General features: G+C 36.8%; 1 protein-coding gene across 3 annotated transcripts in view; it reads right to left on the bottom strand.

Moving 5' to 3' along the window:
* HPSE2 (heparanase 2 (inactive)) overlaps positions 1-27,977 on the bottom strand; it is a 667,750-nt gene that overhangs the window by 608,421 nt on the left and 31,352 nt on the right. For 2 of the 3 annotated variants that reach the window (XM_036265132.1, XM_036265133.1), the window contains exon 3: positions 4,324-4,485. The exons of the other annotated variant lie outside the window; for it this stretch is intronic. In XM_036265132.1, coding sequence (XP_036121025.1) covers positions 4,324-4,485 — 162 coding nt within the window. The remainder of the gene's footprint in view (positions 1-4,323; positions 4,486-27,977) is intronic. 3 annotated transcript variants of the gene reach the window in all.

Here is a 27,977-nt window from a genome sequence, read left to right as displayed (position 1 = left end):
TTTGGAATCTAATGACTGAAAGAAAAGGTAAAAACCGAAAGTACAGCAAATAAAATAACGAGAGACCTCATAAAGGAATACTGAAAAGCATCTTGAGTAACGCCATCCATTTATAATGGCCATGGTTTGGGCTGCCTAGTTATTCCTTGCCCTCCAAGAGTTTACATCCAAAACAAAATTTTAGAAAATGCATTGCCCCTTAAAGGCTGGCTTTCAACTTTTATTTTCTGTTTTTCAATTGATTGTAGTATAGGAATTCACCACAAAAGTTCAATTTACACCTCAAAAGAGGGGTGGGATGAGGTGAAGGAAGACAAATAACTGAATCTAAACCTATAAATGTTATTCAACAGATGTCAAATTATCCCTTAAAGAGAGTCTTCAAGTGAACCCATCCATTATGTACACAGCAGAACATTTTCAACAGATTTATAGAACATTATTATTAGATTAAGAATCATGAAAGAACACACACAAAAAATAAATCATAAGAGCCCTGACCAGTGTGGCTCAGTTGGTTGCAGCACCAAAAGGTTGTGGGTTCAATCCTGGTCAGGGCACAAACCTGGGTTGGGGGTTTGATCCCTGGTCAGCTACCAACAGATGTTTCTCTCACATCAGTGTTTCTCTTCTCCTCTTCTCTTCTCTCTTTCTCTCATTCTCTCCCCCTCCCTCTTCCTCTCTTTCCAAAATCAATGAGCATATCCTCAGGTGAAGATTACAAAAATAAATAAATAAATAATCATGAGAGCACAAAGAAATGGAAGACACGATTCCTGTTCTTCCTTAAAGGCTCCTACCCAATTCTCCCTCTCATCTTTCACTCCTTGAATAACATGTAATGACATCAACACTCTGGGACCAAAGAAGCTACAAGACAAGCATACATTCAAGTGTTGGTGAGTGTGATAAGTGCAGTATATGACTCCTATCATAGATGTTCTACTGGAAGTACTCCTTCACCTTCCTGTAACCTTAGAATTTACTTCAAAACCCTCTATGCTAGGTGAGGCTAATATTATTTCCAATACCACGTAAATCATTCACATAAAAATGTTAAGATGTGTTTAGTACTATGCAAAAATATAATCTACTTTTCTAAAAATATAATACAATAATAAATACTTCAATAAGATATATGCATTAAAGAATTATTATTAGCCCTGACCGGTTTGGTTCAGCAGTTAGAGTGTCGGCCCGCAGACCGGAGAGTCCCGGGTTCGGTTCCCACTAAGGGCAGGTACCTCAGCTGCAGTTTGTCCCCGGCCCCGGTTGAGGTTGTGTGGGTGGCAGCCAGTCAATGTGTCTCTCTCACATCGATGTTTCTCTCTCCCTCTTCCTCCCTCTCTCCCTCCTGCTCTATCTAAAGATAAATGCAAAAATGTCTTTGGGTGAGGATTAAAAAAAAAAATTATTATTAGTTTCTATTAACTGGGCAGTCAATAGGACTCTAGAGTTGTTTCCTTTTATTAAATGACCCTCAAAGCTAGAATATCATTTGCCTTCATCTGAGGGGTGTCTGTTTAAGAGAGATCATGAGTTGAAATGAAGAACATAAAGACGTGCCTCTCACCTCAATGCTAATAGTCACATCAGATAAAGATAAAACATCTAAGAATGAGGGCTTGCTTGTGACGTGGAGGGCAACAACCAATGTTTTTAATATGCTTTTAACCATCTGACATTTCAATCACTTTATCAATTTCTTACCATATTGACTTTCACTTTATTAATTTTTTCCTAGACTGTGATCTTAGTTGTCCAATTTAAAAATAAAGAATATACCATTAACTGGCCAGGAAACAATTATGAAATTCTGTAAATAATTGGGAGCCATGTTTAGGGGAGGGCAGAAGTGTGAAAAAGTGATCTTTTTCTGAGGTTTTGGAGGCCCAGTTTCCTCATCCTGTTCCCACATAAATACTTTACTATAGATATCTCAAACATTATGCCAAAGTTACACAAAATAACTGGAACATCACCAAGTAGAGCTCCCAGAGTAGGTGTTCTGAACATGTTGGTAAAGAAAGTCACTTCATTTGAGAGGTCTCTGCCCCTTCAACCTCACCCTCTTTACCAATATACATTCATCACTGAAAAGGGAAATATTTACAAAAGTTAGTTTAGTTATGTTTAAATATTATGTTTAGCTGTCTGGAGACCATGTTCTCAAAATTTATACAAGAAATCAAGGATTAAACTTCATAACAATTAGAAAACCACGCTGTGTAAAATCAAAGACTTAGTTAAAGGACACTAAAATAGTTTTACCATTGATGCTAAACTGAAATGATTCCATCTCTTCCCAACACCTGGAACCAAAACCTTTTGAACTTTCATGTAAACACACCAGAACACACCGAATGCTCTGTCTGCAGCAAGGTACCACCTCTGCACAAGCATTTGGGTGAAAAAATGTGGAAAATGCCTGAGGAGTCTTTGAAGCAGCTTGGGAGAAGTGAGAGCAGGAAAGAGGCTCTTCACTAGGGTAAGTTTGTTTAGTGGAAAGTAAGCAAGTTGTCAGGGTAAAAGTTGACAATGTTGATTCCAACAGTTTGAACTGCGAATAAACATCCAAATGGATTATGTTACTGAGAATTAGAAAAGATTCCATTGAACTCAATAGAACACTTGTGTTTTCAAAGATAATATGCCTTTGAGCCACACTCTGGATCCACAGTTTAGGGTTAGAATTACCCTAAACCTTTCAATGACACATTAAAGAACATGGGGTCTGACCTCTCTAATATGTGCTTAAAATATCAGAATAAGAATGGAATAAAAATATTTCATTTCCAATAACGGAACTGGAAAACATTAAATACATGTACATTTGTACATATGAGGTAGACAATAAATCTAGAGAGAAATCTATGTTCTTCCCAAACATCTAAACACAGTTTCACTAACCAATTTAGGAAAATATATGCATTGGCAATAAATCACTTTTAAGTTTTCCCTCTTTAATGACCTATCAAAGAGCAAAAAAAAAAAAAAACCAAAAAAAAAAACCAGGACCTATACTTATGAAATCCATAATCCTCTTCTTTGCTCACCAAAGCCACATTTAAATCTGGCTTTCATCTCATGCATGCTGTTGAGTTTTCCACCAGGTACAAAAAAGTTTTAAAAGACTTGTGCTGTTTTAAAAAGCAAAACAATTTGGTTGCCACTCAGCAATTACTGGTGAAATGCCAGAAAGCCTGCAAAAAAAAGTTGAAATTTTCCTAACTTGCACTTTACGAAAAGAAGTGTGAGACGTTCGTAGCCTGTCAGACAGTCCATCTTTTTATTTATTAAATATTCATGAACAAGGGAAAATACACACTTTTGATTTGTTAAATTTTATTTGGATCAATATAATGTAGGTCTGCCTTGAATGCCCTAAAGAAAATGGAGGTAACTTGAACTGCTCCCAAGTTGATCTCAAGCTGATCTCAAGTCCTTCATGATTCTCACACTAGAGTCTGCTATTAGAATTTTTTTTATTGATTGTTTTGTTTGAGAGACAGAAACATCAATTTGTTGTTTCATCTATTTATGCATCCATTGGTTGATTCTTTTATGTGCCCTGACCAGGGACTGAACCTGAAACCTTGGTGTATCGGGACGACACTCTAACGAACTGAGCTACAAGGCCAGGGCCTGTTACTAGAATCTTTTCCCAAGTTTGACAAAGGCATGCAACTCACATGCGCTTTACCAGCAAAGTTTGCAGGCAACCCTGCAAAATAGTTGTTTCTCCTTTGAGCTCTTACATATATTCACTTCCCTCCTAGAACCAAGGATGTAAGAGAGCATGGCTGTCTCATAGCCTCTTTGCTCTTAAAAAGAAAAGAAAATTCCCCAGATATTTTCAAACTCCACCACAAACAGAACATTCTCAGCTCTGCCTGTGGATCATTATCTCTTTTACATTTCATCTTTATATTCACTGGGTTCATAGAAAGGACATACACAGAAAGAAGAAAATAGCCGCTTCTTAGACACCAAATTTAGTAATTCTCTCAAATCTACTGGCACACATCTAAAAAGTCATATTTTTATAAGGCTTCATTAGGTTTTCATTGGTTCTGTGTTTTAAGAACACACATGCTGAATCACCCATAACCTCAAGCCAAAGTACATCTGCAAACTACAAGAAATGTTTTTTATAAGAAGACAAGAGTCATCACAATTTAAAAAGGGATATAGTGAGTAAAGACAGACAGATGTGGGCTCATCTGGATCTCACTTTAGTGTCTCCCAAAAATCAAGCTGCTAACTGATGGAGGCCATCAATCTACGGTGCTCTAAGATTTCAGCCAACTCCGATAGCCTTACCTGTTAATATGAGATTACTGTACGTATTGGAGAATTGCTCCTTTAGAAGAACCAGATGCATCTGAGCTGCCTTCTCCCGTTGGAGCTCCAGCATAACATCAGGGTGCTGGGCAATCTTGCAGCCTTTCTGTTTATCCAAGGCAACATCACTTCGAACTATATCTACAAAAAGAAAAGAAAAAAAAGGCAGGCAGCACAAATGGAAAGAGAATAAAAATTAAAAATAAATGAACAAACAAAAAAATCCATTCACACATCACAGTCCTGTTTTACCCCAAAATGACAATTTATAAACTACCAGCATTTTCATCAGAATGAAGAAATTTGGAAGTAATTAACCTGAGGGTCTTCCAACTTCATGATGCATCCTGTAAGTTTCTCTGATCACTTCTAAATTCTTGGAAGATTTTTTTTATTTCCTCTTTCTCTCTAACTTCATGTAAGATTCTCACTCCTCCATTTTCCTTCTAAACTCACCCTAAGTACTTATTTACTTCCTGGGGCATTTTCTTAACATCTTTTAGCATTATCCATGGGAAAAAATAATACAGCTTTGTCTGAACACTAGTGACTATAAAGGTCATTTTCTCTACCTCATGCCATTGGACCAGGTGATAGCTCCAGCACATGTATTCAGGACCCTTGGCCTATACTCAAATGTATCTTCCAGCCAGCCTACTTAGCTCAAACCAGAGCTGCCATTCTGTGGATTAGCTGCTCAGAATTTCTCCTGCTACTTTTTTCATATACATTCTGACTCAGTAATCACCTTTAAATCTAGAAGTATTTTGTGAGTCACGAAAAAAAGCAAATGTAGGGCTAGAGTCACCTTTCAGATCTTCCTCTTTTCCAGTTATTTTCCCATTAGTAATAGGCTGCCTTTTATACTTTTTATACATTATGATTTCCACACAAAGCAGAAGCATTCTCCAGAAAACAGCCTTCCTCAAAAACAAACATTCATCTAGAATGCATCCCAATCACCAAGGAAGCTTTCAGGCCCTAAAGTTATTTGTTTTATAACTTATAAATTAAAATAGAATTCTTTTGAAAATTATGGAAACAAATGATATTATCAACAGCAATCTGGATGACAACGCTAGAAACTTTAGTTTGTTACAGAGCAAACTAAAGGATTTCAGGAGAGAATGCTAAAAAATAACCACTCTGCCACTGTTAACACCAATGACTTTAGAAGGTAAAAAAAATAAATGTCTGTGTGATGGTACCAGTAGAAAGATGTGGTTCTTTAAGCAGTATTCTATGACATTTAACAAGAAAAAATTGGTCATGTAGCCATAAAGGGTAGAACACTGTTGTGGACAAATAATCTTAAAATCCATGAATATACCCCTATAAGAGAAGCCCAGATATAAATAAAAACCCATGATAATGACGATTAGGATATGTGGTGCACAAAGATCAGCTAGATGTGGGTAGTCCTCATTCATTCTCACATGGAAAAAGAGAAGCTAGATGGAAATAATGCAATATTTATGCCTAATATTTATACCAATTTCTAGAATGTAGGCAATAAACATTCAAGTAACTAATCTCAGATTTTTTTGAGGCTTGAATACAAAATTAGAATAAACTTGATCAAGGATACACTCTAGTTTTTAAGACCAGCAACATAAGGCAAGAGGAATAATAGTTTACATTTATTTAAATTATACTCTATTAAATTTTTAATTAAATTGTATCATTGAATCCTTCCAAAAATCCTATGAAAGTATGTGGCAGATATTGTTGACTAGCTGATACAAACCCTAAATACACCCGCTTATCCTTTGCCTTCCACTACTGCAGAACTTCCCAGCTTTCCTTGAAGCAAGGAGTGGCCATATAACACTGTTGTGGCCAATAAGCAGCAGGCAGACATCCCTAGGAGTACTTCCCTTGCCAAATTAAAAGATAAAACCTCACTAAGAGAAAACCAGGTGTGTGTTTTTTCTTTCAGCTTTTTAGTCCTTCCTATTCTTTATGACTGAAATACAGACACAAGGCCCGGAGGTATAGTAGCCATTTTATTGCAGTAAGTCAAGAAGCAAGAGGGCAAAGGACTCCACACTAAGGAGGGAACATAAGTTCCTAAGTCTTTACTGAGCAACCATAGCTATCATACTTGTTCTAAACTGCCCATCTCTTGATTTCTTGTTATATAAGATAAAGGCTCTATTTGTATAAATCACTAATAGTCAGTTACCTATTTTTGAAATCCTAATATATTTTTTTATTCTTAAGTGATAGGGAATAATATTATTATCCCTACTGTATATATGAGGAATCTGAGGTCCACAAAGCTGAAGTGACTTGCCCAAGTTCACAAAGCATGGTCAGTCCCCAAACCCAGGAGTTTTCAAAGCCAAGTCCAGTGATCTTTCCAAAACTTATTCCTATATATAAGCTCACGAACTTAATAGTAAAGTACATTAGACAATAAAAATGAAGAACTAAAAAGAAAAATTTAATTATACTATTACAGTAGCATACCACAAAAAGTGGATTTTCAATTATCCCGATAACTTCTAGTAGAAGTCTAATTAAAAGAGTAAAACACCTACCAAACTCTTTATTTCCTATCTAATAAATTTATTGCTCAGAAGGTAAAGGAAGCAATAATTATAACTGATATTTTCAAAATCATTTAACCGGAACCTTGAAATAAAGTGACCACCATATTATCTTAATATTAATAATATTAAGAAAAAAAAACCGTGGGCATGGCCAAACATATGTCTTAGACATTAGAAAAATATATATTTTTTGTTTGTTCTTTTGTTTTTTTTTGTTTTTGTTTTGTTTTTATCCTCACCCGAGGACATTTTTCCATTTTTTGTTCAGATAGAGTGGGAGGGGAAGAGAGAGAGAAACATCGACATGAAAGGAACACATGGAGTAGCTGCCACCTGCACGATCCAACCAGGGCTGGGGACAAACTACAACCAAGGTATATGCCCTTAGCGGGAACCAAACCCGGGTCTCTCTGGACCGCAGGCTGACCCTCCAACCGTTAGCCAAACTGGCCAGGGCGAAAAATACATTTTAACAATGTTTGGCCGGGGGGGGGGGGGGGGGGGGGGAATATTCTATATGGATTTTAAAAATTCATCTTTAATCTGTTTGGTATTGTATCAAAGACTAGATAAACACAAAGCAAGAATACTTATCAAAGATGCACATGGTCATATATCTGGAGGAAGAGCTAGCATCATAAATGATAGGCTTAAAATTCATAATTATCTTGGCAATGTAGAAACTTAGGATGAGATACCCAACGTGTAGGTAAAGACATGAACACAAAGTCCTGCATTTATACTGAAAATTAACTATATAAGATAGCATGGGAAGGCCAGACCAGACAGAAGCTCAAATACTTAAGATCTTATTAAGATTTGTAAATTTTAGTTAAATACAAGCTTAATATAAGCCACTGATATGCTGCCAAATATGATATTGCTATCAAAAAGATTAATCCAATCTTACTCTAAATTAATAGAATGAGAACATCCAGAATACAAGAGGTAACACAGCCACACTCCATTCCATGCCAGTCAAGGGCAGCAGAGTGAAGAGTTGAAGTTGAGAAGATCTCAGTTCAAATTCTAATTTGGTGTTTACTTATTAGTTGCAGAAGGTACTGATGAATGCACCTCTATAAGTCTCGATTTTGTAATCTATTGTTATTGTAAAGAGACATAAAAGACTTAGCACTACACATGCCACCTAATAAGAGGTCCGTATAAAGTAACTATTTTTTTTTAATTTTACTTTTGTTACAGATGTTTCTCCTTTTTTACCCCATTGACACCCTCCTCCCCATCCTCCCTGCCCCGTCCCCAGCTTTGTTGTCCATGTCCATTGGTTATGTGTACATGCATATAAGTTCTGTGGTTTATCTCTTTCCCTTCCCCCTCTTCTGAGGGTTGTCAGTCTGTACCCTACTTCCACGTCTCTGGGTCTACCCTGTTCCTCAGACTGTTATGTTCATTATATTCCACTAATAAGTGAGATCATTTGATACTTGTCTTTCTCTGCTTTGCTTGTTTTGCTTAGGATAATAATCTCCAGGTCCCTCAATGTCGTCTCAAAGGATAAGAGATCTTTCTTTCTACAGCTGCATAGTACTCCAGGTAACTATTATTTTCGTAGTAGTATCCTACTTGTGGTATTATATTTATTTCTATCTGTAATAGTCTCAGCAGGATACTAATTGTCTAGATAGCATCCAAAGAAAAGTACCAAGATGGCAAACAATTTTTTTAAATAGCTGAAAAAATTGAGAATGTTAAGCCTGACAGAGAAAATACAAAAGAAAACTTGCATTCATATAGAAGAGATAACCGACTTATTACATGTAAATCTCAAAAGTCAAACATTATGGGAATAACCAAAAAACACACTTTACAGTTCCACATGAGAAAACTGTGACAACAGAAGCTGTCATATAAGGAAAAGAGATGCCTGAGGATGAAGTAAGTTTCCTGTTCCTAGAAATATTCAAGATGAGGCTGGATGACACAGGTGCAATAAAACGAGTTCAGTATAGTCATCAAAGCCTGCCAAGTACAGAGTAAGGTACTTTCTCTGACATTATGTGCAGCAATATAATAGATAAAGGCACAGGCCTTGTATTCAAACAGATACATGATTAAGAAAATGAATAGATTGACCAGCCAGTGTGGCTCAATGGACTGAGCATTCTCCCATGGACAAAGAGGTCCGGGTTTGATTCCCAGTCAGGGCACATGTCCGAATTTCAGGCTCAATCGCCTGTAGGGGGCATGCAGGAAGCAGCCAGTAGATGGTTCTCTCTCTCACATTGATGTTTCTATCTCTCTTTCCCCTCTTTTCTCTCTAAAAAATCAAAATGAAAACATTTTAGCCCTGGCTGGTTTGGTTCCAGACTCATGGATCTCCAAGGCATTCAGTATATTACTTTTACAAAAAATCCTTCATTTTTACTTTGTTTTCATTATATAATGTTTCAAATAGAGAAATGTACAAAGAATACCCACCCACACTCATGTACCCTCACTCAGCTCTATACTTTTATAACATTTTATAACCAGCCTATTGAGTTAACACACATATGCAAGCACACATGCACAAACACAGAGCATATAGGAGTTTGAACTGCACTGAATTTATAAATTAATTTGGAAACAATTTCAAGATATTTAATCTTCCCTTTCATGACATTATGCATTTCTATTTAGGTCTTTTTTAATGGTTTCCAATAAATTTTAATTGTGACTTCTATTAAAATTTGGTACATTTCTTAGATTTATTCAAAGATACTATGGTTTTTTCTGGTATCATTTTAATAATATGTTCTAAATTGTTGTCCATAGTTTATAAAAATGCACCTGATTTTGCTATATATAGCTTAAATTTAGCAATCTTGGCAAACTCTCATTATTTCTAACCATTTGTGACTAGATGTTCATTAATTCCTTATGTATACAATTATAAATCTGCTAATGAAAACACAGTTGTTCCCTGGCCAGTGTTGCTAAGTGGTTAGAGCATTGGCAAGTTCATCTTGGGCCCCACCAGGTTGCATGCGGGAAGCAACCAATCAATGTATCTTTCTCACATTGATGTTTTTCTCTTTCTCTCTCTCTCCCATTCCCTGTTTCCTTTCCACTGTCTCTAAAAAATCAATGGAAAAAAGATCCTCAGGTGAGGATTAACAAAAACAAAAACAAAAGAAATAAATTTGTTGCCCTGGCTAGTGCAGCTCAGTTGGTTGGGCATCATTCCATGCACAAAAAGATTGCTGATTCAATTTCCAATCAGGGCACATGCCCGGGTTATGGGCTCAGTCCCTGGTAGGAGGTATGCAGGAAGCAGACATTCCATGTTGTGTTCTCATACTGATGTTCCTCTCTTCTCCCTTCCTCTCTCTCTAAAAATCAATAAACTATTCTTTTTTAAAAAACACACACACACATAGCTCTGGACGGTTTGGCTCAGCAGTTAAGAGCATTGACCCTCGGATCAAAGGGTCTCAGGTTTGATTCCCAGTCAAGGGCACATACCTGGGTTGCAGGTTCAATCCCTAGATGAGGCAACCAATCAATGTGTCTCTCTCACATGCATGTCTCTCTTCTCTCCTCTCTTCTTTTTCTTTCTCTTCTCTTCTCTTCTCTTCTCTTCTCTTCTCTTCTCTTCTCTTCTCTTCTCTTCTCTTCTCTTCTCTTCTCTTCTCTTCTCTTCTCCTCTCCTCTCCTCTCCTCTCCTCTCTCTCTCTCTCTCTCTCTCTTCCTGCCTCCCTCCTTCCCTCCACTCTATCTAAAAATCAATGAAAAAATATCCACAGGTGAGGATTAACAAAAAAAAAAAGTTTTAATAAAATTAAAAAAGAAACATATTTCTTTCTTCTTAATTCTTATATATTTTATTTACTTATTTGTTGGAAGACATAGGACTCTTGCATTTCTGCTTATCTTACAATCAGAGACATTGGCTGCCTTTGTCCTAGATAATCTTTTCAAAGATGTTTGTATGTTGAACAGTTTTAGAAGATAGAGATAGTACTTCCCTCCAGAGCAAAGGGCAAGCATGCTTAGTATCCAATATAATAGACAGCATTTCCCTCCAGAATAAAGGGCAGGCCTGTTTACTTCTCATTATAAAAGAATCAGATTCCCTACCCTCAGGGTTCCCCTCCTGTGATACAACCCATTGCATATGCAAGTATCATTTAGCATTCTTCCTATTGTCCTGCGAGAACTGAGACTCAGCAAAACAGTTTAAAATGGGCTAATAATCTGGCCACAGATATTGCTGTAAAAAATAAACTGTTTTGTGTCTGACACAGCAGTTTCATATCTTCTGCCAGCATCCATGCAACTCTAGCAGGCTACCTTCCTAGTTTGTAAGTAGGGTAAAACTTCAGACCCTTCACAATTCTTGTTATTATTGTGCCCCCTAGGACCTCCAGAACAAAGGTGAGCTGGAGGCATTGTTGGCTTCTCCCTGACTTTAAAGGGAATGCTTCTAACATTTCACAATAAGCATAATAATTGATTTAGATTCTTAGTGGTTACTCTTTTTCAGGTTATGGGGAATGGTTAAAAAATTCCTAACTCATTTAACTTGGGGAAATTGTTGCCTTAGTATTCTAAAAGAATTGATATAGCTTCCAAAAATTAATCTCTTTAGAATCAAAATAGGGAAGGAATCCTTAGAAGGGAGCTACTGGAAAATCAGGTAAAACAGTTATTCATTATGTCCTGCCCTGCAGGACATTTGACATTCTTGGCCCCCACCAATCAGATAACAGTAGCATTCCTAGTGTCAATGTTTGTAACCCCTCATCCCCAATTTTTAAAAATGTTCTCTAGAGCATGGGTTAGCAGACTTTTTCTATAAACAATCAGACAGTAAGCCTGACCAGTTTGGCTCTGGGGTTAGAGTGTCAGCCCATGAACCAAAGGGTCTTGGGATCAATTCTGGTCAAGGGTACGTACCTGGGTTGCAGGTTCAATCCCTGGCCCTGGTCAGGGTTGTACGAAAGGCAATAAATCAGTGTGTCTCTCTCACATCAATGTTTGTTTATCTCTCTCTCCTTCCCTCCCTCCCACTCTCTCTAAAAATCAATAGAAAAAATATATATATATACTTGGGTGAGAATTAACTAATAATAATAATAATAATAATAATAATGATCAGGTAAATATTTTAGGTTTTGTGGGCCATATACCCCCTGATGCAACTATTCAACTCTGCTGTTGTAATGCAAAAGTAGCCACAAACAACATGTAAATGGGCACAGCTGTGTTCCAATAAAACTTTATAAAAACAGGTGGTGGTAAGATTTGCCCTGAAGACTATATACTTTGCTGACTCCTGCTCTAGAGGGATGAGTAAGGAGTAGAACACCCTCATTCACAGATAAGGAAACTGGAGTCAGAGATAAAGTGATTCACTCAGCATTTTGATTGCTCAGCATTTTGACCGCTCAGCATTTTGATTGCACAGTATTTTGTACTAAACAAAGATTAGAACCCTGGCCTCCCAACTGCTGATGCTCTTCACACATCACCCAGCAGAATATGTGACACCCTGGCAGAATATGCCTCTGCAAGTATTTTTATCCATTTCTATTAAATGTATGCAAATATATATATATAGATATTTGGCAGATGTCCATGAATATTCAAGTCTCTGTCCAGCTCCCTCGAGGTCTGCAGTATTTCTCCAGTTTTTTTTTTTTTTTTTTTTTTATCCTCACCCGAGGACACTTTTTGTTCAGATAGAGCAGGAGGGAGAGAAAGGAAGAGAGAGAGAGAGAAACATCAATGTGAAGGGACACATCGAGTGGCTGCCACCCGCACGACCAACCAGGGCCGGGGACAAACTGCAACCGAGGCATGCGCCCCTAGCGGGAACCGAACCGGGTCTCTCTGTACCGCAGGCCGATGCTCCAACCGCTGAGCCAAACCGGCCAGGGCAGTATTTCTCCAGTTTTACATCATTCCCAGATGAAGACACCATTGTTCCATCTCAAGAATGTTCATGAAAAGAAGCAATACAATTGAACTGGAGGCTGAACCCAGAAGTACAGACTTCCCACAACAACTCAGCATAAATCATTCATCTGCTAAATATTTCTAAGACTGTCCATACAGTATTGACCACAGACCTGATTTTTCATCTGTACACCATGACTCATGCTCCACCAACTTGAAGTCTATTTTTAAGTGAGAGTTCTTGCAGACTGGATCTAATACTAACCTATACAAAGTAGCAGAATGTATCACATCTACTTCTTTTCTTTCATTTGCAATTACTGAAATTTTATCCACAAAGATATTTTGGCACTGACTGATTCTTCATAAAAGTGCTAAATAATTTGCCTCATGGAAGGGCTGTGTAATCATAAATAGCTGTTAGTAGGTATATACAAAACTTGAAGTAAAGGATTAGTTCTTACAACTGGAATCAGACAGGAACAGTTACACAACCAGCCTTGACCAAAACCAAGATATTTGCTAGTTTACTCAGTGTATCTGGGCCACTTTTACCCATAGCTGGTGGGATTCACACACAAAGTAGAAGACCAGACTACATGAATTAAATTTCTTCCAACTCTAAGATTTAGTCTGAAGTCAGAAAAAAAGAGAATGTTACATTCTGGTGAGATCCTCATAGAAGATGAACTCAGCATGAAGAAAAAACAGAATTCAGATATGGAAAGAGAAAACAGAGATGCATAAAGAGCTAAAGGTAGCTCTGCACCAATGGGCTCCTTTCTTCCTCATCACATCCAAACGGTAAACACCACTCAGAAGCTCTAGGGTCATCACATTATCAAGAAGCTTCTAAATAGATAACCTTGTAAGAAATGGTTTAGAATTTACTTCACCAAAGCAGCAATCATGAATGCCAATTAAAGCCAATGGTCTGGCATATCTGGTAATGGAGCAGCAATAATTTTAGATGGCAATTTCTATTGGAATCTGATGTGTTCAAATCTTTTGGAACTAAGTAAATAACAGGCAAGAACAGGAGCGAACAATTACACTTATTTATATGCTTTTTGATGAATAGGAGAAAAAAATTAAGCACTGGATTAGAGTCAATAGCACTTGACTTCACTCTGTGCCTGAAAAAACTAACAGCTTCTTTGAGAGTTGACTTTCCCCATTGTATGTGTAGACTGGCTAAGACTAAAATGGATGTATCATTTAGGTATATTATAAGTCCATATTATATATATGTGTGTGTGTGTATATATATATATATATATATATATACCAATCCCAAAAAAGGAGAATTCTAAAGAAATTAAAACTAAAGTTTAGACATATGAACTTTTCATAAGGATTTGTCAAGCATCATCATTTCCTTGCCTAAATTGGAAGCAAACCAAATTTCCTCATGTGGATGGCTTTGGAGCCTCCTAGTGGCAGCCTCAGGGGACCCACAGAATTAGGAATCCTGGAAAGGCCAAGGCTTTCAATAGAGTGTTAGTTATGTATGCTGGTGATAATTCAAACAAACTTATCAGCTCCTACAATGTGCTCAGCACACTATACTGGACACTAAAGAATGCAGAAATTAATAAATGTTGGTCCCTATCCTCATCGAGTTCACAGCCTACTAAAATAACAATTAAGAACAGAAATAATTCTAAAACAATGTAATAAGCACTTATAATCTGTATAGGAAAAGGGGATGAATTCAGAAGTGTGTAGCTCTGGCTGGTTTGGTTCAGCAGTTGGAGCGTCGGCCCGCAGTTCAGAGAGACCCGGATTAGGTTCCCGCTAAGGGCACATACCTCGGTTACAGTTTGTGCCCCCGCCGTGGTTGGGTCCTGCGGGTGGCAACCACTCAATGATGTTTCTTTCTCTCTCTCTCTCTCTTTCTCTCCCCCCTCCCTCCCTCCCTCCCTCCCACTCTATCCGAACAAGAAATGGAAAAATGTCCTTGGGTGAAGATAAAAAAAAAAAGAAGTGTGTAATAGTGTTGACTTCTTAGCCAAATCTTTATTAAAGGATAAGTAGACGTCTATCTGATGGAGACTCCAAATACACTATATATTTTCATGCTTTTGCTAATTCTGCTTCCTGTTTGAAATATTCCCTTTTCCACATACCATAATTAGAATACTAAGACTACAGTACAGTAGGGTGGAAAGAAAGCTAGAGAAACAACCTTGGAGCAAACGTGTGAGTGAATGCCTTTATGGTTTGAGCATTATCTTCCAGGCTCTGAAGAGATGTAAGAGGCTCTGAATCAGAGAAGTGACCTACCATGAGAATAGTTTTCATAGCAATATGAGAAATATAGTAGAAGAGGTGGGAAGCAGAGAGACCCATTCATCTGTCATTTATAGTCCAGGAGAGAGATAAGATGGGCTGGCAACAAAGCAGTGGCAAGAAAGAGGATTCCAAAATTAGGGATAATTATACCTGATAGCCAAATGAATATGGGAGATTAGACTCAGAAAAGAATAAAAAATAATACAAATTTTTCCTCAAGAGACAAGGTAAAAAGTTATGCCATTAACCATGGTAGGGAACAAAGGAGAAGTCAAGGGGATAAATAATAATGAAAAAATTTAGTAAATTTTATTTGGGGTAAATATTAGATCAGGGATTTGTTTCAGAAACACTATAAAATATCTGCAAACTTAAAAAAAAAATTTTTAATTACATTATAATCATCTCAAAATAACCACAGGAGTTATAACCATTATTAACTATTAACCATTTCTTATTGATATAGAAAAAAGAATAATTACTTTCAATTTTGCAGATAACACCCTGAAATTGATCCAGTATCAGAAAACTAAACTCTCATTAGACAATTTTCTATCAACTAAATATCTTATTCCCCTTACTTTTGACCCCTTTGACTTATTTAGAAGTATGAATCCTTCAAGGAACACCTTGATTTCCATCTTTGCACAAAGCTTTATTTTATCCCTTCAAGGCATTATATGTTAATTTATTAGGTTAACATATCTGAAGTCTCAGAGTACTTAGCATAGATAATATTCTACTACATTGCCCTTTATGATTTGCTAGAATTTTAATGAAATTTAGTTGTGCTTCTTCAGCTATATTTAAGTTTCTTAAGGAGTAAGACATGGACTTACTACACTCAGCCAGAGAGCTAACTAATCACTTATTCCTCGTTCCTTATATTTTACAAATGATAAAATGAAGTCAAATAACTTGGCCAGGGTTCACATAAAACTTGTAGATCTCAGAATGAAACCAGGTACCCAGAATTCTATCTATAATATTTCTATGCTTTCAGACGTCCCATAAGTATTTAGTGAGCTACTTGTGCTGTTATGCTTCCTTTCCTATGGAGTCCTTTTGCATCTTAATAGGATATTCAAATGCCAAAATACCCAAATTAATAATCATTTAATGGTAGAATTATAAGCACCTTGGAATATAGTAAGGAAGATATTTGGGGACAGGGAGACATTCTAGGAAACTTAAAATCATATCACAAATTTTAGCATCCAGTCATGATAAAATAATAGAAATTAGATTAACTCTCCTACCTTAAATAACTTAGGAGAAACAATATACATTAAACAATGGTTTCAGACATAGGAAAACAGAAAGCACAGAACAATGATCTCTGAGGAAGGAAAGACAAACAAGGTGAGCCCTGTGATGCCCTACCTCACTACTTGGAAAAAATTCAGACTATAGTACAGGGAGGGGGGACCCAAATAGAACTCAGCAGTCTTGCTGAGTTGAGGAGGCAGAGTTCAGAGTTAGGAGAGGCCAAGGCAACTAGAAGTTACAGAACAGAGAACAGGAGAAGCAGGAGCTACACCAAGAGCAGGAGATCTAGAGATCTGCAGAGGAGTCACCTGACATTACTGAGTAAATTACCTGTGATATGTGAGAAAACGGCAAAAAAAGAACCACCAGAAGGGGTAAGTGAAACAATCACCACAGTTTACACCGGACAAGAATGTTCATATTCTGAGCAGCCAGACCAAAAAGACCTCATAATACACAAGGCATGGATAAAAAGGGGATGGATGTCTAATAGTACTGTCTCAAAAAGGTATTATCTCAACAGAGAAGCCAAATTTGCCATAGACCAAAGACTGTTTCTGATCACACTAACAAAGCTTTAAAATCAAACTGATTCCAAGGAATTTAACTTCATCTCCAAAAAGACATAAAAATATTTAAAGAAATATCAAAATATCCAGCATCCAATAATGTAAAATTCAAAATGTCTGACATCCAACTAAAACTTACCAGGCATACAGCCCAGGCTGGTTTGCTCAGTGGTTAGAGCGTCAACCCATGGACCAAAGAGTCGTGGGTTCGATTTTGGTCAAGGGCATGTACCTCAGTTGTGATTTAGTACTCGGCCCTGGTTGGGGTCATGCAAGAGGCAACCAATCAATGTTTCTCACATCGATGTTTCTCTCTCTGTCTCTCTCTCTGTCCCCCTCCCTCCCTCCCTTCCTTCCTCCCTCTCTCTCCCACTCTATCTGAAGATAAATGAAAAGGTATTCTCAGATGAGGATTTAAAAAAAAAATCAAGTCATGTCACTCAATTCCTTACAAAAAAATTACCAGGCATACAAAGAAGAAAATATGACCCATAAATGGGAGAAAAAAAAAATCAATAAATATAAACAGACACAGAAATTACATAAATATGGAAGTTGTAACCAAAGATATGAAAAAAAAGTTACAAATATATTCTATGAGTTAAAAAAGATAAAAGAAAGCACAGGAGTGAAAATTAGAAATAAAAAACAAACAAACTGAATTTCTAGAAATAAAAAAATATAATAACTGAAATGAAAGTATACTAGATTGGATTAGCAGTAATTTAGACACTGCACAAAAAGAGATTAATGGAATTAAAGACATAGCAATAGAAACTATCCAAAATGACAAATAAGGAGAGGAAAAAAATATTTTTTAAAAGAGCACCACTGAATATCAGACAATAAAGCATAAACATGAGTAATTAGTGCCAAAAGGAATGAGAGAAGAAAAGGAAAAAGTACTTGAGAAAATAATGGTCAAAACTTCTAAATTACAGTCATATGCCACATAACCACATTCAACAACAGACAGCATATACAGCAATGGTTCCATAAAATTATAATGACGAGCATGGATGAAAAATGGATACTATAATAAACTTGACAAGTCCAGTGACTTTAAGTAACCTCACAGAGTGATCTGATCATAAATTCCTAACTGGGAAGGTCATGGTAGGAAGTCATTCCGCAGGCATATAACTTCTTTAGTAAAAGGTTCATCTTTGCCTTAAGCATGCCCTGTCCATTGTTTCTGTGCATCTAGGTTAACACATCTTTGGAATAACCACCCTCAAGAGAACACATAATATTGCTAACAATACTGTAATCCAAATCTCTGCCTTGCTTTCTCCCATCTCTATGTAATCTTCCTTATTTCCCTCCTTAATTTCAAATGCATAAAAGAAGCTACAAAACTGTTATTCTTCAGAGCATTTGCAATCTTGCTCCCTGGCATATGTCATCAGTTTGTCTCAAATAAACTCATATAAAAATTTTCTACAGGTTTTGGATGTTTCTTAAATAATACCATATAACCTAGGTGTATAGTAGGCTATACCACCTAGCTTCTTGTAAGTGCACTCTATGATGTGTGCAGAAAGACAAAATCACCTAATGATGCATTTCTCAGAATGTGTCCCCATCATTAAGTGGCACATGACTACAGATTAAAACTATAAACCCAGAGAACTCCAAGACAAAAAAAAAAAAAACACAACAGGAAGAACACAACTCTAACCGGTTTGGCTCAACAGTTAGAGCATCAGCCCTCCGACCGAAGGGTCTTGAGTTCAATTGCCAGTCAAGGGCACGGTACCTGGGTTGCGGGTTCGATCCCCAGCCCTGGGGATCATGCCAGAGGCAACCAATCAGTGTCTCTTATCTCTCTCTCTCTCTCTCTCCCCCCCTCTCTCTCCCTCTCCCTTACTCCCTCCCCTCCCTCCCTCCTCCTCCCTTCTTCTTCCTCCTTCCCTCCCTTCCACTCTATCTAAATCAATGGAAAAATATCTTCAGATGAGGATTAACCAAAAGAAAAAAACCATACAACACCAAAGCACATTATAATAAAATTTCTAAAACTCACAGGATGAAGATAAAATCTTGAAAGTAGAGCAAAAAGACATTTTAGGTATGAGGGAACAAATATATTTATATTGTTCATATTTATACACACACACACACACACACACACACCAGAAACCATGTAAGCAAGCAAGAGAAGACAGGTCAAATAGAGAGTACCTAAATGAGATGAAAAAAGAAAAATAAGAGAATTAAAAAAAAAAAAACAGAACAGAGAACCCGAGAGCAGAAGAATAATATTAAATGGTATATTATGTGTATAATTAGAATCCCAGAAGGCAATAAAGGCAAAGAAAAGGAACAAAACAAAAGGGCTAAAGAAATATAGGAGTGGGCAAAGGTAGGTTTATGGTTGTGAGTACACTAAACAGATAATTTATTCTTGTATTATTACTTATTATTTTCCATATGAACAACTGTAAACCTACTTTTGCCAATTCCTGTATTGGCTAAGATTTTTCCAAAATTCGTGACAGACAACAAACTATGACCAGAGATAATAAACTCAGATAACACTAAACAGGATAAATGACAACAACCAAACACACACACTCACACACACCTCTAAGCATATCAAACTCAAAATGTTAAAAACCAAAGACAAAGAGAGAATCTTGAAAGCAGGGAGTGAAAAAAAAGATACTCTGCCTATAGAGGAACAAGAATAAGAATTACAGCAAACTTCTCATCAGAAACCATGGAAGAAAATGGAGTGACATCTTAAATGTGTTAAAAAAAAAAATCTAGTCAACCCAGAATTCTATACTATGCAAAAATATCCTTCAAATATAAAAAATATATATTTTCTCAACAAACAAATTCATTCTCGGCATACCTACTCTTTAAGAAACGCTAAAGAGCCCTGCCCTGGTTGGTTTAGCTCAGCAGTTAGAGCGTCCGTTGGTTGTAGTTTGGTCCCCAGCCCTGGTTGCGATCATGCAAGAGGCAACCAACTGATCTGTCTCTCTCTCATCGATGTTTCTCTTTCTCTCTCTCTCCCCTCCCCCAACCACTCTATCTGAAGATAAACAGAAAAATGTCCTCAGGTGATGATTTACAAAAAATGCTAAAGAAAGTCTTTGGGCAGAAGGAATATGATATAGTCAGAAACCTGGATGTAAAAAAACACAAAAGAGTGTCAGAAAAGGAACAAAGAAAAAACAAAATATTTTTCTTATTTTAATTAATCTAAGAGGTAGGTGAATGATTCAAGCAAAAATAGAAACACTGAATTTTGTGTCTAGCATATGTTAAAATGAAATTGTAATATCAATAGCATAAGAGATGAGAAAAAGAAATACCATACTTACACTATGCATGCAACTGCATAATATTAATTGAAAGAAGATCCTGGTAATTTAAAAATATATTTTAAACACCCTAAAACACAAATAGCACAAATTATTTTTTTAAATGATAAATTGGATATCATGAAAATTAAAACTTTTGAATGCTTAGCACACTGCCTATCATGTAGTAAGCACTCAATAAATGTTACTATTATTACCAGGTGCAGTACACATGTGGAAAATATAAATACAAACATAATCCAGCCCCTGCTGTCACAAGGCACATAAATCATACCAGAAAGTCAGGAAAAGTTGGCTTGCTATGATTTAGCAGCAAATTTAGCACTGAGCTTTGTTTTGTGCCCAAGGCAAAAGTGGAACCCTGAGTGGTGATGCATAGCTGAACTTGTCTAAATGAAGGATACATAGATTTTTCTTTTACTTTTTTACTATTTTTTTTTTTTTACCTTTTGACCCCCTTTACCCTTTGACTCTTAAACACGCGCGCGCACACACACACACACACTCTCTCTCTCTCTCTCTCTCTTTAAGAAAATAAAAGGGAAAACCAGATACAAGGGGAAAATAGTTACAAAACAAATATCTGACAAAGGACTTCTATCCAGAATATATAAAAACTCTTACAACTTAATAAAACAACCCCAATTCAAAAGTAAAGAATTCACCAAAGAAAATACACATGGCAAATAAGCTCATGAAACAATGCTCAATATCATTATTCATTAGAGGAATATAAATGAAAACCATGAAATACCACTACATACTCACTAAAATAGCTCAAATTAAAGAGACTGAACATAAGCTTTGATGAAGATGTGGAATAACTGGAACTCTCATAAACTGGCAGGGGGAATGCAAAATAGTCCAATCATTTTGGGGAACAGTTTGACAATTTCTTAAAAAGTTAAACATACACTTACCACACAATCCTGCAATTAAACTCCCAGATATTTATCTCAAAGAAATGAAAACATGTCCACATAGAGATAATAATTTTCATAGCAGTTTTATTCATAATAGCACCAAACTGGAAAGAACCCAAATTTCCATCAGGTGATAAATGGATAAGAATATTGTAGTATATCCATTCGATTAAAATAACTAACAATAGAAGGGAACAAAATACTGATACATGCAACAACAGCACTGATGAATTTTCAAAGTGTTACATTAAGTAAAAGAAGTCTTTCATAAAAGGCTATCTACTGCATAATTTCATTTAAATAAAGTCTAGAAAGTGTGAAACTATAGTGAGAGAAAATGGATCAGTAGTTCCTGGGGGAGTGTGGAGGGCAAGAAGAAACGTTTTAAAAAATGTTTTAGCCCTGGCCGGTTTGGCTCAGCGGTTGGAGCTTCAGCCTGTGGTCCAAGAGACCCGGGTTCGGTTCCCGCTAAGGGCATGTACCTCGGTAGCAGTTTGTCCCCGGCCCTAGTTGGGTCGTGCGGGTGGCAGCCACTCGATGTGTCCCTTTCACATCGATGTTTCTCTCCCTCCTCCCCATCCCACCCGCTGCCCCCAAACCTCCAGCATTGTTATGTCCACTGGTTATGCATACATGCATATAAGTTCTTTGGTTCATCTCATCCATCCCCCTCGCCCCCCTATGCTAAGGTTTGTCAGTCTGAACCATATTCCTTTCTATGTCTCTGGGTCTATTTCATTCATCAGCCCACCTTGTTCATTATATTCCACAAATAAGTGAGATCATGTGGTAAAAAATGGCAAATTTTACCTAAATAATGCTAATCAGTTTTTTCAAGTTTGGGGAGCAGGTAGAGAAAAAGGAAATTTTTTATAAAACCATTTAAAAGGCTGTCACTTGTTCTATCCACTCACAAGGTAACTTACTCATCTAAGTCTAATTGAGACCTATTAAATACACTTGAAATGCCAGCAAAATAGTATAATGCATAGGAAAAGAGTACAGTTATTATCTCCTAGTGCTTTAGAACTTCACACAAGAGAAAGCTTAATAAAGCCATTGCAATACAAGAAAGTTTGGGAGTAAGGTAGGACTCAAACAGGACTTGGAAAGCAAGGATAAATCTGGGATTTTAAGAAGAGCCTTTGGACACGTGGAATAATTTGTTTAAATATTTTTAGAATATCGAAATGGAAATTCATTTGCAGAGATGAGAAGCCATCCTTGCAAAAAGCCCCTGATTTCCATACGGATTCATATGAACTAGTTTCTGTGCTCATGGCTTCCTAATTCTGAGAACTGGAAATTCCACACTCCCTTCTCTCTGCAAGAGTCCTGTTTCCCCACATGACTTTCCCCCTTTTAACACAAGAGACATCTAATTAACTTTTCTGCCACATGCAGCTGGCACCAAAGCAAACCAAGCTGTGGGGTGGCTGACCCAGAATTACTGATGAATGTTCAAAGTAAACATGTTTTCAGCCAATCTGGAATGGTATATTTCTAAGAGGACAGAGAGCTCTTAAAATTAATTAACTCATCCGGACAAACTGTCCATCCAATGGAAGTTTTTCGGTAATGAATATCAGACCACAGATCTTCCTGCAGCTGAGCTTGTTTATCATTCAAGGAGGCTGCTTCTGCATGTTTCATGGATAACTTCATGATTTTTATTTTTACTGGCTTCTGGTCTCTTATATTTATATAAACAGGCCAAGAAAGCAAAACACACAAGTTTAAATGGAAGATCCCACAGTTCCCCAAAAGACAGACACACCTACCTTTCTCTCCTTTTCTACATGTCAGAGTAGACAACTGAGGGAGAAAAAAGACCCTATGTTTGGGAGAAAAGAAGAGGGCCTCATTAGAAAGCACGAACTTACTTAAGTGGTTTTGTCATTTGTGGAAATTCTAATAAGTGCTTTCTGATGGAAAGATTAAGTGGGGGTCATACACAAAATGACATGAGACCCATATGAAGACTGTAGCTTAACCCTAAATTAAGAAGTGTCCCCCAACCGGTTTGGCTCAGCGGTTAGAGCGTTGGCCTGCAGTCCGGAGAGACCCGGGTTCGGTTTCCACTAAGGGCAGGTACCTTCCTTACAGTTTGACCCTGACCCTGGTTGGGTCGTGCGGGTGGCAGCCACTCGATGTGTCCTTTTCACGTCGATGTTTCTCTCTCTCTCTTCCTCTCTCTCCCTCCCACTCTTTCTGAACAAAAAATGGAAAAATGTCCTCGGTGAGGATAAAAAAAAAGAAGTGCTAAAGTCAGTGTCCTGAAAGAACTCACTTGATTGCATGGTCCATATTAAGCCTGTTCTTTGTTTTCTTTTGTTTTGTTTCTGTTGTTTCATTTGACTATTTTTGTTTATACAGAACATATAATCTTCTGAATGAGTTGACTGTGTCTCTGAATGGAGCAGTGCATCTCACATGGGTCTTTTTGAGATAGAAACTCTTGAAATATCCAGAATGTCTTGACTTCCTCTCAATTAATAAACCACACTGTCTGAAGGGGAGTTCTTACTGTTCTTTCAGTTACGGAGGGTCCAAGAAATGCTCTGGCCAGCTTAGGAAGCAGACAGAGTGCCTACAACCCTCTGAGAACTAGCCTAAATAGATCCTTTGTTAACCCACATGTATCTACCCCACTACCTGCCTCCCTAAGGAGTTTTTCTAACTTTATTCAATACAAAGTCCTTCCTGTCACAGATCACTTTATGGGGCAATCATGTAATGACTCAACTAAAACAAAAGAACTACCATTTGTGAAGTATCTACTATGTACTGGCACTGTGCTAATACCTTACATATCATGTCCTTTAATGTCATGACATATAATATCATGTCATTCTACAATAACAAATGTGGCAATACAGAATAATAACTAAGAGCACATGTTCCAGAGTCAGACCATCTGAGTTAACTTTTTTACTTCACCAATTAGCTTAGTAACCTTAGAGAAGTTACATAATCTCTTTGTTCCTTAGTGTCCATGTCTATAAAATAGAGATAATGAAAATCTATTTCACAGAATTTCTGTGCAGATTAAATGTGCCCAATAAATGTTATCCATTATTTATTTTACAGATATAAAACTAACACCTAACAAGGTTAAGTGACTTGTCCAAGATCACACAGTTAGAGCCCAAATATAGGTTTGTCTGACTCCAAAGTCAATGTCCTTAACTACTGAAAAAAAATTCTCAGACCCAGGGTTTCTCAAAGTATGTTCTGGGAACACTGCTCTCACAAAATACAAACTTTATCCTTCTCTTAGAGATGTACACTGTGCATTAGTCTAATAAAAGCTCCTGGAGAAGTCTGTTTAACTTGACTTAACCTAATGTTTCACAAACATATTTCATAATTAAGCTGTATTTCCTAGATACTCAGGATCATGGGAACATCTCTGCTAAAAAATCCAAGGAGTTAATCCATCACAAATAAAATGTGGGTAATGTTGTCAAGAATTGTGTTCAAATGTCCTGACTCCTACAATCATTACCTACAACTCTAGACTAAGTATACTGTAAGAAAAAGCAAAATTATTACTTGTTTACAAAAAAAAAAAAGCCAATAAATTCAAGTTTTAAAAGTAAACAGGGGCCCAGAAATAATAAATTACTTGACTGAAGTAAAACAGCCAGGAATAGAACCCAAACTTCTCAATCTTACACTAACACCATCTTCTATAAAAGTGAACTCCAAAATGGGCTATGTGTACACCAGGAAATGTGAGGAGAAAACAGTGTGACATCTATTTATATATTTTAGTCTATTATAATTTCCACTTTTGTAGATATACTATACTAGTAAATGCTATATTAGTATAGCATATAAATCCAATAAAACAAGTGTATAATTTATAAACAAACAACTATACAAACAAAATTTGTGGGTATGCTTAAAAGTTTTTACTAACTGAAATATACTGCCAAAAATGTTGGGAACCCACTATTTCACTCTCTAGACCCAGAGGGTAGCATGCTGCTGGAACAGAGGACAGAGTGGAATATTGTGATGTTCCCTGGTAGTGTCTTTCAGATATAGCTTTCCCGTTAAAGACAAACAGCGAGAAGTAAATTCTCATGGACCACCCCCAAAACTGAAATAAATTATTAAATAATTAGAAATATAAAAACCAGCCTTCAGTTCTTAAGCAACTTCAAAAAATGAGCAAATGTATAAGCAAAATAGAAAAACAAAATAAAAATCCATAAAATATAAATTACCATCCTCAATTTTATGTGATGGATAGTGTCATTTTATTGAAATACCAAATCACCACTCATGACTGGTTACTCATGACCTGACTATAGCTAAGACTATGGCACAACTCATGGCTCAGTTCCCTCATATAGAAAATAAGAAAATAAAAATTGTTAGCTCATAAGGTTACTATGATAAGTCAATGAGCTAATACCTGTAATATACATAGTAAACACTCATAAAATGCTGTCACCATGATCAGTATCATCATCCTTGTCACTGTCATCATCATTATCATCATCTTTTCTGTAGTTGAACTACTTCTAAACTTCTGTTCCTAGAGCCCTCTCTGACCAGATTTTGGCTTCATTTGGGCTAATCACATCATTCATGTATTAAGTTTGCCCCTGTTCTTTCCCCACAAATCTAAGATAATTAAAGTAGTATGTCCTAACACCAACACATTCCTAAAGACCAAGAAATACAGATAATAAAATCCTGTGGTAGATGTGTTCATCCAGATTAATTACAATGTAGCTGGATCCACATGTATACATGATAATCATTATAATGAAATATAAAAATTTTAAATTCTAGTAAAATATTCTTGGACAACTGAAGACATTGACTGACATACACAACTTCCAGGAGTCCTCAGATTCCAGTTAGAGAAATACTGTCCTACAGATATGTAAAGAAAGATAATTTGTAATCCCCCTGAGCATGATTTAGTTCCTCATGTTTCCTTGCTAACACCAGACATCATACATGTCTCCAGGTTAACATTAACATTCTATTTCATGTGCATTATGCACATATATGTGTTTCTTACAAGAGGAGTTCTTTAAAAGCAAAAGTGGTGTTATTCACCTCTAAATCACTAGCTTTAGCAAATTGCCTTTCTTATCAACTCCTAGAACACACTACTAATTTTTTGTAATATGTTTTTATTGTTTTTTTTTTTTTTAGAACAAGAGGGAGGGAGAGATAGGTAGAAAGACTGATGTGAGAGAAAAACATCAATCGGCCACCTCCTGCACACCCTTTTAGGGATTGAGCCTGCAAGCGGGCATGTGCCCTGACCTAGAATCAAACCAGGACCTCTCAGTCCATAGGATGACACCCAATCCACTAAGCCACACCAGCTGAGCCATGCTACTAATTTTAATAGGTTATAGAGGGAAAAGTACCAAACAAGGAGCTAGAAGTACTGAGTTCAAGTTCCTACTCTGATCTATATGATAGCTGTTTAAACTTGGACAAGCCACTTAATTTCTAAGTCTGTTTTTTCTTTGTTGAAATAAAGGTAAGAATATCCACCTAACAGGGTTACCTGAAGATTACATGACATCTACATGCCACATGCATAGTAAACAATAATATACCATGTAAATATAATATAGAATTACTAATGTTAAACATAAATCTGGCAAAGGTAAAGGAGATAAAAAGGAAATACACTTTTTTTTAATCCTCACCCCAGGATATTTTTCCATTTATGTTTGGATAGAGTGTGAAAGAGGGAGGAAGAGACAGAGAGAGAGAGAAACATCAATGTGAGAGAGATATATCGATTGGTTGCCTTCTGCACAACCCCAACCAGGGCCGGGTCTCAACGGCAACTGAAGTCCATGCCTTTGACTGGAATCAAACCCAAGACTCTTTGGTCTTCAGCCATGTCTAACCACTGAGCAAAACTGGGCAGGACGAAAGGAGATACTATTTACAACAGACTCCAAACTACCTGGGCATAATGCTACTAAAACAGATGGGGGAAGACAAGAAATAAACCACAGAATTTATATGCATGTATGCGTAACCATGGACATAGACAACAATGCCGGGGTGAAGGGGCGGGATCAGGAAGAAGGTGTCAATGGGGGAAAAAGGAGAAACATCTGTAACAAAAATAAACTGATTTTAAAAAAGAAAGTAATTGTTTATAGAAAAAAAAATGGTTAAGACAGTAAATTTTTTTCCCAAGGTCACAATAATTTACTAGTAGCTAAAGAGATGTTTCTGGACTAAGGAAAAAAACATTCTAATACAACAACAAAGATCTGGCTTCAAATCTTACTAACATAATTTCTCACACAACTCACTTATGTTTCAGAATTTTAGATAGCTCATTATAAAAGATGAGTAGTAATAATATTCTCAAAGGGTTTTATAAATATTTAAATAAAACAAAATATATTAAACATTTAGCAGTGTCTAGCACACAGTAAATGTTCAAAGATATCACATCAGTTTAAATATCCTTACTTTCCTCATAATTAATAAATCTATCCACTAAACAAAGTTTTAGCTACTATGTAGTTCTCCACCACTTCATTTACTTATTTTTTTTTTTTATCCTCACCTGAGGACATTTTTGCATTTATCTTAAGGAAGAGTGAGAGGGAGAGAGAGAGAGAGAAACATCGATGTGAGAGAGACATACTGACTGGCTGGGGGACAAACTGCAACCAAGGTACATGCCCTTAGTGGGAACTGAACCCAAGACTCTCTGGTCGGCGGGATGACGCTCTAACTGCTGAGCCAAACAGGCCAGGGCTCTCTACCACTTTA

Source organism: Molossus molossus, unplaced genomic scaffold, assembly GCF_014108415.1.
Source record: "Molossus molossus isolate mMolMol1 unplaced genomic scaffold, mMolMol1.p scaffold_m16_p_17, whole genome shotgun sequence".
Lineage (NCBI taxonomy): Eukaryota > Metazoa > Chordata > Mammalia > Chiroptera > Molossidae > Molossus > Molossus molossus.
The sequence above is the reverse complement of the archived record's forward strand: the minus strand, read 5'-3'. Positions and strand labels throughout refer to the sequence as shown.